This window comes from Sinohyriopsis cumingii, chromosome 16 (genome assembly GCF_028554795.1).
Source record: "Sinohyriopsis cumingii isolate HCF-2022 chromosome 16, ASM2855479v2, whole genome shotgun sequence".
NCBI classification, from domain to species: domain Eukaryota; kingdom Metazoa; phylum Mollusca; class Bivalvia; order Unionida; family Unionidae; genus Sinohyriopsis; species Sinohyriopsis cumingii.
Genome location: NC_142976.1, coordinates 62694340 through 62709055, shown reverse-complemented (window position 1 = coordinate 62709055; position 14716 = coordinate 62694340). Strand labels below are relative to the sequence as shown.

At 33.1% G+C, this 14716-nt stretch overlaps 1 protein-coding gene across 2 annotated transcripts in view; it reads left to right on the top strand.

Moving 5' to 3' along the window:
- LOC149780566 (short transient receptor potential channel 4-associated protein-like) overlaps positions 1-11958 on the top strand; it is a 59800-nt gene extending 47842 nt beyond the window's left edge. For both annotated transcript variants that reach the window (XM_089937607.1, XM_089937606.1), the window contains exons 23-24: positions 465-531; positions 3887-11958. In XM_089937607.1, coding sequence (XP_089793733.1) covers positions 465-531; positions 3887-4009 — 190 coding nt within the window. In that variant the 3' untranslated portion in view covers positions 4010-11958. The remainder of the gene's footprint in view (positions 1-464; positions 532-3886) is intronic.
- The last annotated feature ends 2758 nt before the right edge of the window (positions 11959-14716 follow it).

The following is a 14716-nucleotide window of genomic DNA, read 5'->3' as shown; positions in this document are numbered from 1 at the left end:
GTAAAGTATTGATTCTTTGATAATACTTTCTGTATCAGAAAACGCATAATCTCCCACACCCCTCCCATCCATTACGTATCTAGAAGTCTGCACATCTTCACTAGTAGTGACTGACAATTTATTGGATTTAGGCACCAGTATCTAGAAGACCACTCTTGTCTGACTTCCATATCAAGCAAACGATTTTTATTAGCCATTCTGTTGCTAAAAACATAGACAAAGAACATGAGTAATGTCTCTTTTATCTTGGATGGGAATGTTTTGTTGGTTACCGATGTACTAACATTATAATTGGGTAATTATCATCAAAGAATCATTTTACTCTAAAAATAGGTTTCAGTTAAAATTTTAAAGCAATTGAACTATGAAAAATTTTGCTGTGTTGGAGTAAATTGAAGTGTTGCACTTGGGAAAATTGTAAACTAGTTCATTTTCAGTTTAATTATTGTGAAATTTAATTTCAGAGATTTGTTGATATTCTGGCAGGACCACTACCTCCACAAAGATAAAGACTGCAGTGCCCTGGAAAAGGTATGTTGATTTATATTGTGTACCAATTAATTATCTTCCCTACTGTGGTTAGCGATATTTCTTCAGTCTCAACAAATGATTTGGTCAGTTTCTTCTGATCCTCAGGAGGGTTTTATTTGAATGTTATTTTTATTCTTTACCCTTTACCTCATAGAGCATAGTGACAAAGTGCAGCTCGCTATAAATAGAACACAGGTTATCTAGTTGACCGCATATGCATAGCCTGCCTGTGAACTGTTAAGCAATGTAGTGTATGTTACATTTAACAGCAATTTTAACCATTTTACATTTTTGGTACACATCTATTATACGTGGAAAAATTTAAGAGTAAAGTCCGATTGTTATAGCTGTGTAATTATTTATCACGGAAGAATTTGTTATGTGCTTTAAAATCTGGAGAGAACTCGTTCACCATCATGTCAGTGAGGCCGTGTGACCAACCGTAGCTGCCATTTCTCATACTCGAAATTTACAAGTTTTTCGTCTGTCTACATCACTAAGTCATCTAAATTTGATAATTTATAAAAACTAATTGCAGCCTATATCAATATCAGAGCCTTTACCTAGGTTATTGAATCTTTCATAGTTGTGATTCTGATCAAGAAAACTTCGTAAGTACTGAATGAAATCCGCGACCGTCATTTTGGAGTGTGGAGATTACGACCCAGTTACTTTAAATAGCAGATATCGACCAGTACATAAACAGTGACCACATGATCTGACATAATTGTCATTCACAGAAATGAATGTAGTATCTAATAGGGGGTTTTCCCCGAAGGTGGCGCTACGAAAACCGGCTTAAAATGGCCGATGTTTACAGCAGACGTCAAAAGGCGCTTCCATGGGACATTTGTAGAAGTGTAAAAAGTTGCTTTCGATGCGACTTTTGTAGAGGCGTCCAAAGACGGTTGTATGAGGTAAAGGGTTAAGCAGTGTGCAAAATTTGCCAAATAAGTATGCAAATTATATAAATATCAGCTCACAGTAAGGTTATTTATATAATGAAACATGCAATAGAACGAAAACACACAAAAAAAGATTTTTATAACATGCCAGCTATTAGATTTTTGGCATAATCGTTGTGCATTTTTTCACCATTACATCTTATGCTTGCTTGTATGTGGATTTTGCTTTTTTTGGTACGTTAAAAATAAAACTAAAGCAATAAAAAGTTGATACTGTAATTTTTAACATTATCTTTTTAATTCTACTCATAAATTTGAGAATGTTCTTAAAAGATGACTTCTGAATAAGAATAGCATATGAGTACTTTCCTTATTTGCTATTTATAGCAACTGTATATGACCCGTTTCCAAGAAAACAGGCAGATTTCTTCAAATATGAACTTTTCCTGACAGATTTGTTATACTTACAACCTAGTTAGGTGGCAGACAAATCTGTACATTTAACCAAAATGGCGCCAGATTTTTAGCAAGACGCTTTACTGTGTTAATTGTGTATGTTATCTGATGGAATATGATAGAGCAAATGGATCTTTTTCAAACTTCAAAACATGTCAGATCAACAACAAAAAAGAACACGACAATACTTAATTTGTCTAACTACTGGGCATCGTAATCTAACCATAGATAACCCAGTCTGAATTATAGCCGGTAAAGGAGACAGGATTCTCATCCATTGACTTGTCATCAGTACCGTACCAAAACTCAGCTTAGCATTCAATGATGAGTGTGGTGTCAAATGACATTATGTCTAGGGAAAGACAAGTTTCACCAGTAGATTGTTGGACCTCCAATTGGATCAAATGCATCCTCATCAGCACAATGTAGCTGAATAGTTACAGTCCTTTCAGCTCAGCATCAGGAATGATATCCATTTCTGTAGCTTAGTGAATTTTCGTATCAGTGTATTGAAATATATATATAAATTTACCTTATTCAAACATTTGCATCATCTAGTTTTCTTTAGTCACATTTAATATTTTACTGAACATTATGTTTGTGATACAGTTTGTCTAATGAGTTGACCATGTATGTTTATTTGGCACATGACAACCCCCATAACTGCTTAGTCCTGTTTCAAACAAGAACTCTTCCATAACTCCAGGCCCAGCATGATTGATTAAATGTGCTTTTTTTTCAGGATATATCAGACAAGTAGTGTTGCTCAGTATGTTGATACAAATGATGTTGAAACAAATTTGGTAACTTTAGGTACATTTTGAGAGGCTCATATAAAAAGTCACTGAGCTAAAGTCTCAGATATCATTCACACTGATGAGCTGAACAAACTCATGCATCCTTGTTCTATATTCCGAGTGAATTCTGTAATCACTAACTATCCTTTTCATTCGATAGTGTCGTATTCCTTTTGAATAGTTCTTTTTTCCTTGGCTGCATTTGCTTTGCATCCAAATGCCTCCACGTGTTGATGTTGGGAATTGGAAGTAGCATGTATCGTCAGACATCACCTTGACTAAGAAGAGTCGTTATTTGGTATTAAAATCGAGTGATCAGATTAAGTGCGAGTTATTTATCTTGTCATCTCATCAATTTTCATGAGGGATCATCAGAAACAGTTTGGTTTATTTTTTACTTGGTTTTTTTAAATATTTTTAATATCATAAAAAAATATATAATTGGTTGATTTAAGTTACTCAGTATGCCTAAAAATGCAACTACCCAGACAGACTGGTTACTAATTTTTGCCCCAGTCCACCATGAAATTGGCTGGCATTGGAGTAATGGGTAGGTGGCATTTTTATTCATTCTTCTCCAGTATGATGTTGGTTAAGGTATTAAGTATTACTCTTGTATACATCCTTCGATTCCAACATGCTTCTAGTTAATGTCCTTTTAATTAGGTGAGGTTCACCAGGCACTGGAGGAGCATTCAGATTCAGTAAATGTGTGATTCTGTAAGAAAAAAGCACAAAAGTTAATATGGTCAGTTAAATTAATTTAAAGGATAGGTATGAACAAGTCATTTATCTTAACGATTTATTTCAACTTGGAACCACACATCTGTGTGCACTTTCCTAAAGCAGCATTTCCAGTGAGAGTAAATTATAACAAGTAGACCTGATTGGTTTACAGTTCATAATTCAAACAAAATAATTATTTGAAAGAAAAAATAAGCTTTAGGTGAAGGGGAAGATGTGGGGTCAAGGATTTCAGCAGACATTTTATCCAGATTTTATGATTTAGTGAAAATATTTTGTATGGTGGTTTGAAGTCTGTAACTCAATCATCCCTGGGTTTTTTTTTTCTTCAGGTGTTTGGAACATAATGCAAGACTTCTCACTCTTCTAAGTTTTTATTTCATAATTCTTAATATTATCAATATGTTTGTTTCTAAAACCCCAAGATTATTTGTCTTGCTTTTGTATTTTCAGTCTTCAAGAATCAGCTTTGATTACTGGAAAGATACTGTATCAATTTTAGTGGCAGAGGAGCATGAAACACCCACAGCTATTATTCACTACACATCTCGCTTGCCATGTGAGAGGACTAACTGATATAGGAAACCTGAAATGTGGATCATTTGTACCAGTCTTTCACTAATGATGCCAATAGCATTTGGCCGTCATTACATGGGAACATTCTTCTCTGCACCTGGCTTTGGTATATCGAAGGATTAAAGCAGTGCTGGCAGTTAACCCAGTTGAAGGAATGTTGCCTTGGGCTTTTTGGTCATGCTGGTGATTCAGAAGCTTCAAAAGAATTCATAGAAAACATTAAAATATTAGAGAGCTGTTTGGCCAATAGAAGCCCAAAGATCCCATGATACTCGTCATGGATTGTGTTATATAGTTTATGTTGTACACCGTTGTGATAATATTGAGTAATGCAGGCATTATTATTTTCTAATGACAGATGCCAGTGCATCAGAAATGTCTAATTCACCTTCTGTAAGTGTACAACATTTCTACAGCCAAGCACAACAAAAATGGATGCATTTTAGAATATTGGTTGTTTAGCTTGCTTGTGCTGCTCGTGTGTTCGTATGTTTGCCAAGTTCCTTCACAAGAACCAGTTTTGAATCATTTTGAAAAGTCTGTCCATCTTTACTTTGGATTGTTATATGCTCTTCAACTTTTTCCAGTGCCTGACAGTGAGGATGTGGGTTTACATGGATAAAGATAATTGGGGTCATAAAAGAGGTCACGATGCTGGTATCTGACCATTAGTAATCGATCAGTCATTAATATAAAAAAAGCAAATATTTTTCTGGAGTAAAATGGCATGCCAAATAAATGTCATTTACATTGAGCAAAATTGGTCATGTTTCATTTTTAAAATATATGTGTCCTATATTAGTTTTTAGATGGAGTAGTGAGTGACATTCAGAAATGTATTAGATCAGCCAAAATATTTTCAGTCAGCAGGTCTTTGAGGTTATGTTGTTAGTGCCTGTATGAGGAAGGCAGTATGCTACATTAATATTTTCTATGTGTCTGTCAATCTGCAAATCCATTCATTGATCTGTTGGTTCACGCTGCTTGGTACCAGCATAACTCTGTAACCCTACACAAGAACTAAAAGGGACAAGGTGCTTGACTTCGATTTTGTGCAAGATAATGCTGCAAAATTTGTTGAATTTCAACCAAGTTTGACTTGTATAGTCAGATTGATGAATAATTAGTTTGATTTCCAGCATTCCACATGAATTATGGCACCTGATTTCCCATTCTCCTTATGTGGATATATGCAGATTTACATGTTTGCATTTCAAACAGATTTTATATGCAGCTTTATATAGACGAGACTTTGAAGCAGAGTTTCTTTTCAAGTGTTCCATATTATCATTTAAAAGAGTTGTGGCCCCTGATGGCCCACCCTCCTAATTTTGCTTTCCATAGCAAAATTTTACCAAGGAATATAGCATTTTAGGTCCAAGTTATCATACGACTTTATATTAGAAAGACCTTGAATGAGTTGGATTTCCAAGTCTACATCATCATCATTTGGAGGAGTTATGGGCCCTGAATTCCCAATTTAAGAAACATTTGGTTTACTTACAGAAGTATTTTTTAAAGCTTTGTCAAGCAGATTGTAGAGAGCATGTCAACTTACAGTGCATGTATCACAGCTAGCTAGTTTTAACAAAAACTTGGATATAGTTATATCTTGTGGTCAGCTTTTGACAATTGTTCATATCAGTTGACAATATGTTTTATATAATGGGAGAACGAGTTTGAATGGCACCTCAGGTTGCAAGAACATAATGATCAATTATTTATTACATATTTTAATTTTTTTCACTTTCCTAGTATAAGATAAATATGCTTCAGAAACATGAGTATAATGGTGGTCAGTTGTTCAATTAATGTCAGTTCAATTCACTGTGAACCATAATGTTTTAAAATATATTTAAGAAATTAACAAGTGACAGATTTAATATATAGATATATTCCTCAAGGGTTGAAATAGCTTTATGTACAGCTATATCAGCTAAATTGAAATTTGCTTGTGGTATGCTCATACTTAATCATGGGTAAATTATTGCTGATACCATTAATTATAGAAGATCATGTATGCTGAGAATCAGTATTGTTGCTAAAGTTGCTTTATATGGGGTGAATTTACTAAACTATTTTCTGTCTATTTCTAAATCAGCTGAAGCCTGCATATGACAGTTTAGCAAGTTGTATTTGTTGGTTATATTTGCAGAGTTTATTTTACTCCACATTAATTTCTGATGCCATTTTCATGTTTAAAATAGATTTGTACCTTTATCATACTGATCTATTCATGAAATGAACCAAACCATGAACATGAATGACCTAATTCTGACAGCACATTATTCTATGGCTAGTAATGCCATGACAGACCTGCCAACCCTTATGATTTTGCCATAAGTCTTTATGAAAGTGTCCCTTAAAATAAAGACTTGCAAAATAAAAGCAAACACTACAGAAAAATGATTGTTACCTAAAAATCCAGATAATTGTTTCATCCATGTTTGATTTGGATCCTTGTTTCATGTTGGAATTAGGGAACCAGACTAACTTAGTAGCATTACCTCAGACACTTTAAACTGCATATATTTTTTCATGTGAAGCATCTGCATGATCAAACTATTGAGTATAGAATTTTTTTACAAATGGCATCTAGCTAGTGATGCATATTGGAGACAAAAAGGAAATTAAGCCTCTTAAAAAATGTTAATAAATGGCACAGAAGAATAAAAAGGAATATTAAGATTCTTGTGAATAAAAGCTTGAATTGACACAATTATGTTTATTGCACATCATGTGTCAGTTTGAGTATAACTCATGACGGGAGTTAAGATTGCTGTCATCATGTGAAATGGACAAAAAGACTATAGGCATTATGTCAAGTTGAGAGATAGCAACAATCCATTAAGCTGCATAGGTTGGAACTGAAGTTTGTGCAACTGTACTAGTGGTAAATAAGGTCTACGTGTACTTGACAAACTTTTCAGTTGAACATAATGTTTTCCATCTCTGCATTCTCAAAGTACCAAACGTTTTCCAGCTTTACAGTAGCACTTTATGATATTTTGTTACATCTTTCTGAAAACTGGTCAAACTGGGGGTGGGGGTGGGAATCAACTGCCTTGCTGAGACGGTCTTGTCAGGGTAAGGGTTGGCAGGTCTGCCGTGTATCATTACGATTTATCATCAGATTCATTGCAGTGACAACATCTGCTAAATACGTATTGGCAGAACACTAATTGAGAGTATCATGTTTACCATACTCGTTGGATCTTGATATTATTTTGAGATCGAGCACATGCACTGCCCCCATGACTTGCTTCCAGTTGACTCCAATACAGAACATTTTTACTGAGAAGAACATTTACGATAATTGCTACATTTTCAGCATTAGAATATTTAAAATATTATTTGTTAGTCAAATATCAATAGAAATTGGAAGTGTCAGTGAGCTGTAACCATTGCTTTACATTGGTATAAAAATGGTGATATTATTGCAGAAAAAAGTATACCAAAGTTGTGATGTCACAGTACAGTAGCATCACTAATGTTGGCAGATCTGGGTCTAAGATGCTTGCATTTGCATGTTGGTTAATCGTGATCAAATACTAAAAATCAATCTGTTTCCTTCAAAATATTGAAATTTTTGTTGTCTTGAGTAATTATCAATTGCGTGATGTTAGAATCAGAAGAAATACTCATTAAGCAGTGATGTATATTCTGTACTGTTAGCAGAAATGAAAATTTATAGTGACTTATGACAAGAATTTAGCTCATAAAATGTATTGAAACACAAATCATTAAAACATGAAGGTTATAAAGTGAATCAGAATCCACAGCATATTTTGAATTTGTTTGTTTTTATCAATGCCAATTGAGAATGAGTAGAATGGTTGTTTTTATTGACTTAGCAAATAGAACACAATGCATGTCATCTGAGGAGTAATTTACTATGATTTTACTATTTTCTCTGCTACATAATCTATAGCACAGTGGCAGTTTAATTGGATTTTAATTTGAGATTTTGTCTAATTAGGTTATGTACCAATTATGACACTGGCATTTTTCATACAGAAAATGATTAGAAATGAAACATTATTAAATGGTTTCAAATAATGTTATATTGATTAAATATTTTTCATGACATGTCCTTTGCAATGATTGTTGGACATGTACATTTTGTGATGTTTTACTTTGACCTGTATCAGGGCAGTTTTATATTATAATTATGATTCTTGTATATGTGTGAATTCCAAAGTGCTGGCATTTTTTATGCAGAAAATGATTGGAAACAAAACAGTCATCAATGGTTTTAAATAATTTATATCAATCACGTGTTTAGTTACAGGGTTGCATCTAGGACACGCGATCATGAAAAATCCCCCCATTAAATATTTGCTATAAAATTTCAAATTCTGTGCAGGCTAAATCATGCAAAAAATTAGCGTTGTGCACACTTTTTTGTGAAAATGTGCTATTTTGATATGTTTTCTTTTAATGTAAAAAAAACCAGTTGTCACTTTCAGTGGATATGTTGTCCTTGTGTAGTTTTGAAATATGTCATGTATTTCCTGTGTGTCACATGTTCAATTCTGATTGGTAACTAAGAAAGACAAGAAGAGCACATAATGCAATAGTAACATCCTCTGCCTTTTATATCAATTTGACAAAGACCTATTTCATGACCTGATTGAAAGGGCCTATCGATGTTTGAGGTTAGTTTGGAGGAACATTGTGTTAAATACAGTAGCAAAACCAATTAAAACTCTGAGACTTTCTCATTATTTTATCAGTAATACATGTACTTATAATAATAGAGTGCAGCTTTTTCATCAATAGGCACAGCAACAGTGAACAAACAAATCCTCATATCAGACGTTGATGACAGTGGTGTTGCTGAAACTGAGGAGTTCTTCCAACGTCAGAATTTTTAAAAATTTAGGCTGGAAATAAAAATCGATCTGACTGGAAATGAATAAAATAAATCATGCTTTACAATTTGTGTGTAAAAACTGTCAACGAAAATTCCTTCATACTTGGAATTGTTAATTTCAGGACATCAACCCCTGACAGACACATTGAATTCAGCCCACAGATGGGCGATTCAGGATTCGAAACGAAGTGAGAAAAATACTTGCATGATATTTATCAAGTGACACAGTAAATATGTGACACTGTTTAAGATTAAGAATGGACAGAGTGACATGTTTTGCAGTGCATGGTTTGATTCTGTAATGGTCATTGTGTAGAGAAAATACTGTTCTTATAAAACAAGATTTTGGTTTCAGTGTTATACTGTAATTTACAGAGCACATGTATTTAATGTTCTACTGTAATATTTAGAACATATATGCATTTAATACACTTTTTATACTTGCTATTGCTCTGTTTGAAACTTGTTTTTGTTTTTTGCGTCATCATGGTAGGTCCCCCCTTTTCATTTTGTTGGATCCCCTTTTTTCAGATTCAGTGGGGGCAAATGCCCACATTTACCAAATCCTAAATGCAACCCAGTAGGTACATAGTGATTTTAATACATTAGTGACATTAATACGAAAAATTACAGTAAAAATGTCATGGATGTGCTATGGGTAGATATTTTATGTGTAGTATTTATATCAAATAATCTCTTGATAAAAGCACCTTTTTATAAACACATGATGATTCATTGCGTTACTGTTGTTGCTCAAATACAAAGTTTTGTAAATACTTGAATCTTGTAGTGAGAAGTAGTTCCGGTGCATTTATTTCATGACGGGTTTCATTCTGTGAATCCTGTTGAAGTAATTTTTTTTTTTTTTTTTTTTTCTCAGTAGAATTCTAATTTACAGGAAATGCAGATGTACAAATCTATACTGTGCCATAGGTAGTAAACTGTAATATATGTATATTGTTTTCTATACTTTCTTTTAAAAATACGATCTTTTATATGTCTCGCATCAGCACATCAGGTTCATAGCCATTGTACGGAAGAGAAAGATGAATGAATGTATGAATGAATAAATAGTTTTTGAAGTCAGTGTGTATGACAGATTTATTGGGGTTATTTATTTTGTAAATTACTGACATCTACAAAGCAAGTGATGTTAAACTTGTCATTTACCATCCTTGTTTCTGTGTAATACGTATTCAGATACAAACCACATAGACCTGGAGCTGCTACTATGTGATGCACTTGATAGATCAGATCCTACACTGTTTGCAAAGAATCAGGAGTAGAATGTATATTACATACCATGGTCATGCCTTGCATATCAGATTGCTTAAATGGTCAGTGCCAGAGGCAATTAACAGTTTAATGTATGAATGACAGTGATAGAAGATCAAAAGTTACAGCTTAAAACATAAGTTTGAGCCACTAGTATATAATGTATTCTGTACAGCATCATTTAAATTTCTTATCTGCATCATACCGTGTGTTCCTCTGGCATTGACAGTTTTTGTGATTTGGTATGGTGCATTATGTGATAGCAGGGCATGTGTTATTTAAATAGAGTAAAAATTTACAACCTTGTCTCATACTGACACCAGTAAAGTGATAATCTCCCTTGATTTCCCATGCTAGTTAAAACTAAAGCCAATTTGTGTATCTGCAGCTTTCTAAATCGCACTCAGTTTGCATTTCATGAAGTTATTGAAAAATCTTTAGCTAAACCTGGACTAATTACATGCGCTGTTTATGGTCTGGAGTGTTGTTTCCAGTAGGCAGAAAAAGAACATGGTTTACACTGATTATGTCTGTCATCCTGCTGTAAAATTTTCAAATATAGATGAACTATTATTGTAGTGATTCTCAAAATTAACCATGAAATATCATGTTAGTATATGTTTCACACTGTGTGTGATGCATTTGTTGTTTCAAATTAAACAGCATTGTCAATTATATGGTTTTTTTTACGTTTTAAAGTTGATCGATTTAAAGGCGACACATGCCAAGTAAATTATGTCTCAAAATGAAAGTGTGGTTTCACAAAGTGACTCCAATTTGGTTGGATGCCAGCAAAGAGGAAGAGTAAAATTTTATAGTAAACTTGGGCTTTTTGTTTTTACCCATGACTATGTGATTGGGCAGAAAAATATGACAATGTGTGGTCCTCACTTCAGAATTCATTTTTAGAAATAAATCATGGTGATCTGTGACAACTTCAAGGGATGAGTACAATTTTGATTTAGAATTTTGGCTTGCTCATCTCTTACTAAGAATAATTTCAAATAATATAGCACCATATGTATTTAGACCTCTTCATCCTGCATCGGCCTATACAGATATACAAATGAACATTAACTCCCAAGAGGAAATGATTAGCCATGTTGGATATTGATATAGTTTGACAGTCCATGCAAAGCACTTCAAACAAGACACAATTATGTCAATAGAAAATGTTCATGATTGTTAACTGCTTATTTGTTAATTAATATTTTCCTCAAAACATGTCATAATTTTTTTTAATGAATTTTTTGTTAGGAAAAATTAAGAAAAGATTTTAAAGATTTATAATTAAGACTTTAAGATTAAATGTATTTTGGGGGGGATTATGGTACTGGCTTTTTTATACATTGATTTAGTGGCAGATTGATATCAACTTTGGGAAGAAAAACAAGAAACATGATTTTTAATACCTTGCAAGATACTTTAATGTTTTTTGTCCTGTTTGATATGGTATTTGAACCCAGCATCTCAATTCTCATTGCTTTAAAGTTTAATTTCTGTATTTATCATGGACATGCAAGTATCATCTACTCTTTATTATAATCAGCAAGGCATGATTTTATGACTGCATCAATTTCATCACATGTAGCCATCAATTTCATCACATGTAGCCATCAATTTCATCACATGTAGCCATCAATTTCATCCCATCAATTTCATCACATGTAGCCATCAATTTCATCCCATCAATTTCATCACATGTAGCTACTCTGTGTTGTAAGAAATGTAGCTACTGCTAGTGAATAAACATGATGCTTTCTACATATGATCTTGCTACATAAAAAACTTGAACTGATTTTTATTGGACATTTCATTCCTTTTATTTACTTAAATCTTGGTTCTCATCAACTCAATCTATTATCTGCCATTATCATTTCCAAAATGCAAATACACATATACGTGAAAGTGCAAATGTCTCAAATAATATTAATTTCATTATTTGTTCAAATGTAAATGCCTTATTCTCATTGTTATATCTTTTACTTTTCTAAAATATAAATTTGTCCACATTCAACTTGTACATGCCTGCTACAAAATGGAGCTTTTTATGACGTCTGTTCATCCATATATTTACAGTTTCATCCATACACTATAACTCTTATGTTCTTGACCATGTTTTGCTGCTAAACTTTGGGCAAAAGAGGTTAAATGTCAAGGTCACATTGATCAAAAGAAGGAAAACTGTTTGCACACAATATCTTGTTTACCAAATTCCTCGACCAAAGTTTGTGAATGGGTTGAATTTGTCAAGATTTAATGTTTGGGAGGGTTAACAGGTCTATTTTTTTGGGTCCAAAAAACTCCAGGGTCAAGGTTACAGAATGATAAGAATATTTTTTATTTCTACATGATATCTTCATGACTTACTTTTATCAAACTTTGTGACTGGCTTGCAATTGAGGTAAAAAAATTACTTCTGCTACTGCAAATAATAATAATAGACTTAATTTATTCTTGATGGACTATTGAGCTGCAGGCTTTTCTCACACCATATCGAGATGCATTAAAACATTGTTCACATTATGTACAACAAAATACATTAACTACATCAGATAAGTATTTTCACAGATTGGAGGCAATAAAATACAGCCAATTTGTAAGATAAAAATAAAATTCTGTTTTGGGGCTAAAATGCTTTTGTGTTTAAAAGCAACAAGATTTTACATAAATTAATGTCACATTAAAAAACAACTGTATATAATGTCACATTAAAAAACAACTGTATATAAAACTCCTATCAAACATTTCATTCTTGTATATCGGGAAGAAGAGCACATGGCATGCCAGTGAGACTAGTGAAAGTATTCAGATAATCTGTTGCTAGGTTGTTTTAAACTTGGCTAATGATGATTCATGCATTTTATATTTTACTCTATCTTTAAAAGATGACCTTTTGAGTTTTTTTCTTCAAATAAAGTTTCACAAGTTATGTTGACTATTCATGAAATGTAAAATATAATTTGTGATTTTGGCAATAAAAATGCCTAACACTTTTAAAATGAAGTTTTCCTAAGTGCAGAATTGGCTTGTTTATTCTATGACTGTGTTGTTAGCCATGACTCTTAAAAGTTTTCATGCTTGTCATCTCTGCAGTACACAGAAAGGTTACTTTGCATTATTCTTTTCTTTTAATATGTGTCAGTAAAACTTTCAGGATTTTATTTAGAAATTATGCATGTAGCATTGTTGGTTCACCATGCTGAGAAGTCAGTCATGGCATAATTTAACTTGCTCTCAATTTCATCAGTAATTGTACTTACGTTTGAGCTCCTGTGCCATCACTCACACACAGACCTATCACTATGAGGAGATAGGAAGGGGGGTGTCATTGGTCAACAATTAAATGAGAGTTTGTCCTCATATCAGCCCTTGAGGACACAAAAGACCAGTAATACAAATTCAGATCTGATGTTTAAATACAAGATCAAAAATGTCATTACATTTTGAAAATCAGGAAATGGATACAGGGAATCGTATTGTTTTAGAATATTGTAATAATACAGTGACTGACCAGGTCAAATACTTTTAAACAATCTAACAGCAATACACCAGTAAGATTTCCTTTATCTATTTTCTGATACCAAGAATTAGTAATGGTAAAGATGTCTGTCAGAAGTTAAATTTTTTCAAACCAGATTGACAAGAAATTATGTGTTGATAAAAAATGAATAAAAATAAGAGAAATGATGTGATTAATATAGTTTTAGAAATGGGAAGAACAATAATTAAAACCTATTTATTTTTGAGTTAAAAAGACAAAGATTAAGTTCACTGTGACTTAAGAATGAAAAATGATATACACAAAACTAAATAACATACCGTGACTAAACTTTGTAGATAGATTGCATTTGAGACATGGAAGGCACCTGTTCGTGTGTGTGTGTTGGGGGGGATTTACTAGTTCATTGCTTAGACTCTAAGAAGGGAAATGGGTTCCAAAAAATAATTTAAGTTCCATGCACAAACTATGACCAGATTGTATGGATGTCTTGCATTTGAGACCAGAAATGTAACAATAGATTTGTGAGTTAATAGGTCAAAGGTCAAGGTTATCAAGACTTAAGAAAGAGCATTAGTATCTGCAAAATAACTTTAGTTTCGTGTCTTTTACCTTGACTAAAATTTGTGACTTGTTGATTTTGGATTTAAAAGGTCAAGTATCCAGCCAATCAAAGAAGGTTTTACTGGCAAGAAATATAACATTAGTGTTTACCAAATGGCAGGCATATAATGTACTGTTTACAGTATTCTTGTTCAAGATGCATGTAAATCATTCATTAGAGTCTGTCAAATATTTGTCTCAAATTTGTTCTTATTTCGTTTTTATACTTAGCAGAACCTTTTTTCTGTTTTGGTTTAGGTTGTTGATTTTAATATCACTTTTAACACATTATTGTCCATCATGCTGAGAAAATGGGATCCTAAGGACACACTGAGGCATATTTAATAGCATATTTAAGGGAACATGACCTGTCCATTTGAACTTTTATTAGGATAGTTATTGGGTCCTAGTCCATCTGAGAAAATGGGCATTGTAGTGTGCATGCTGGATG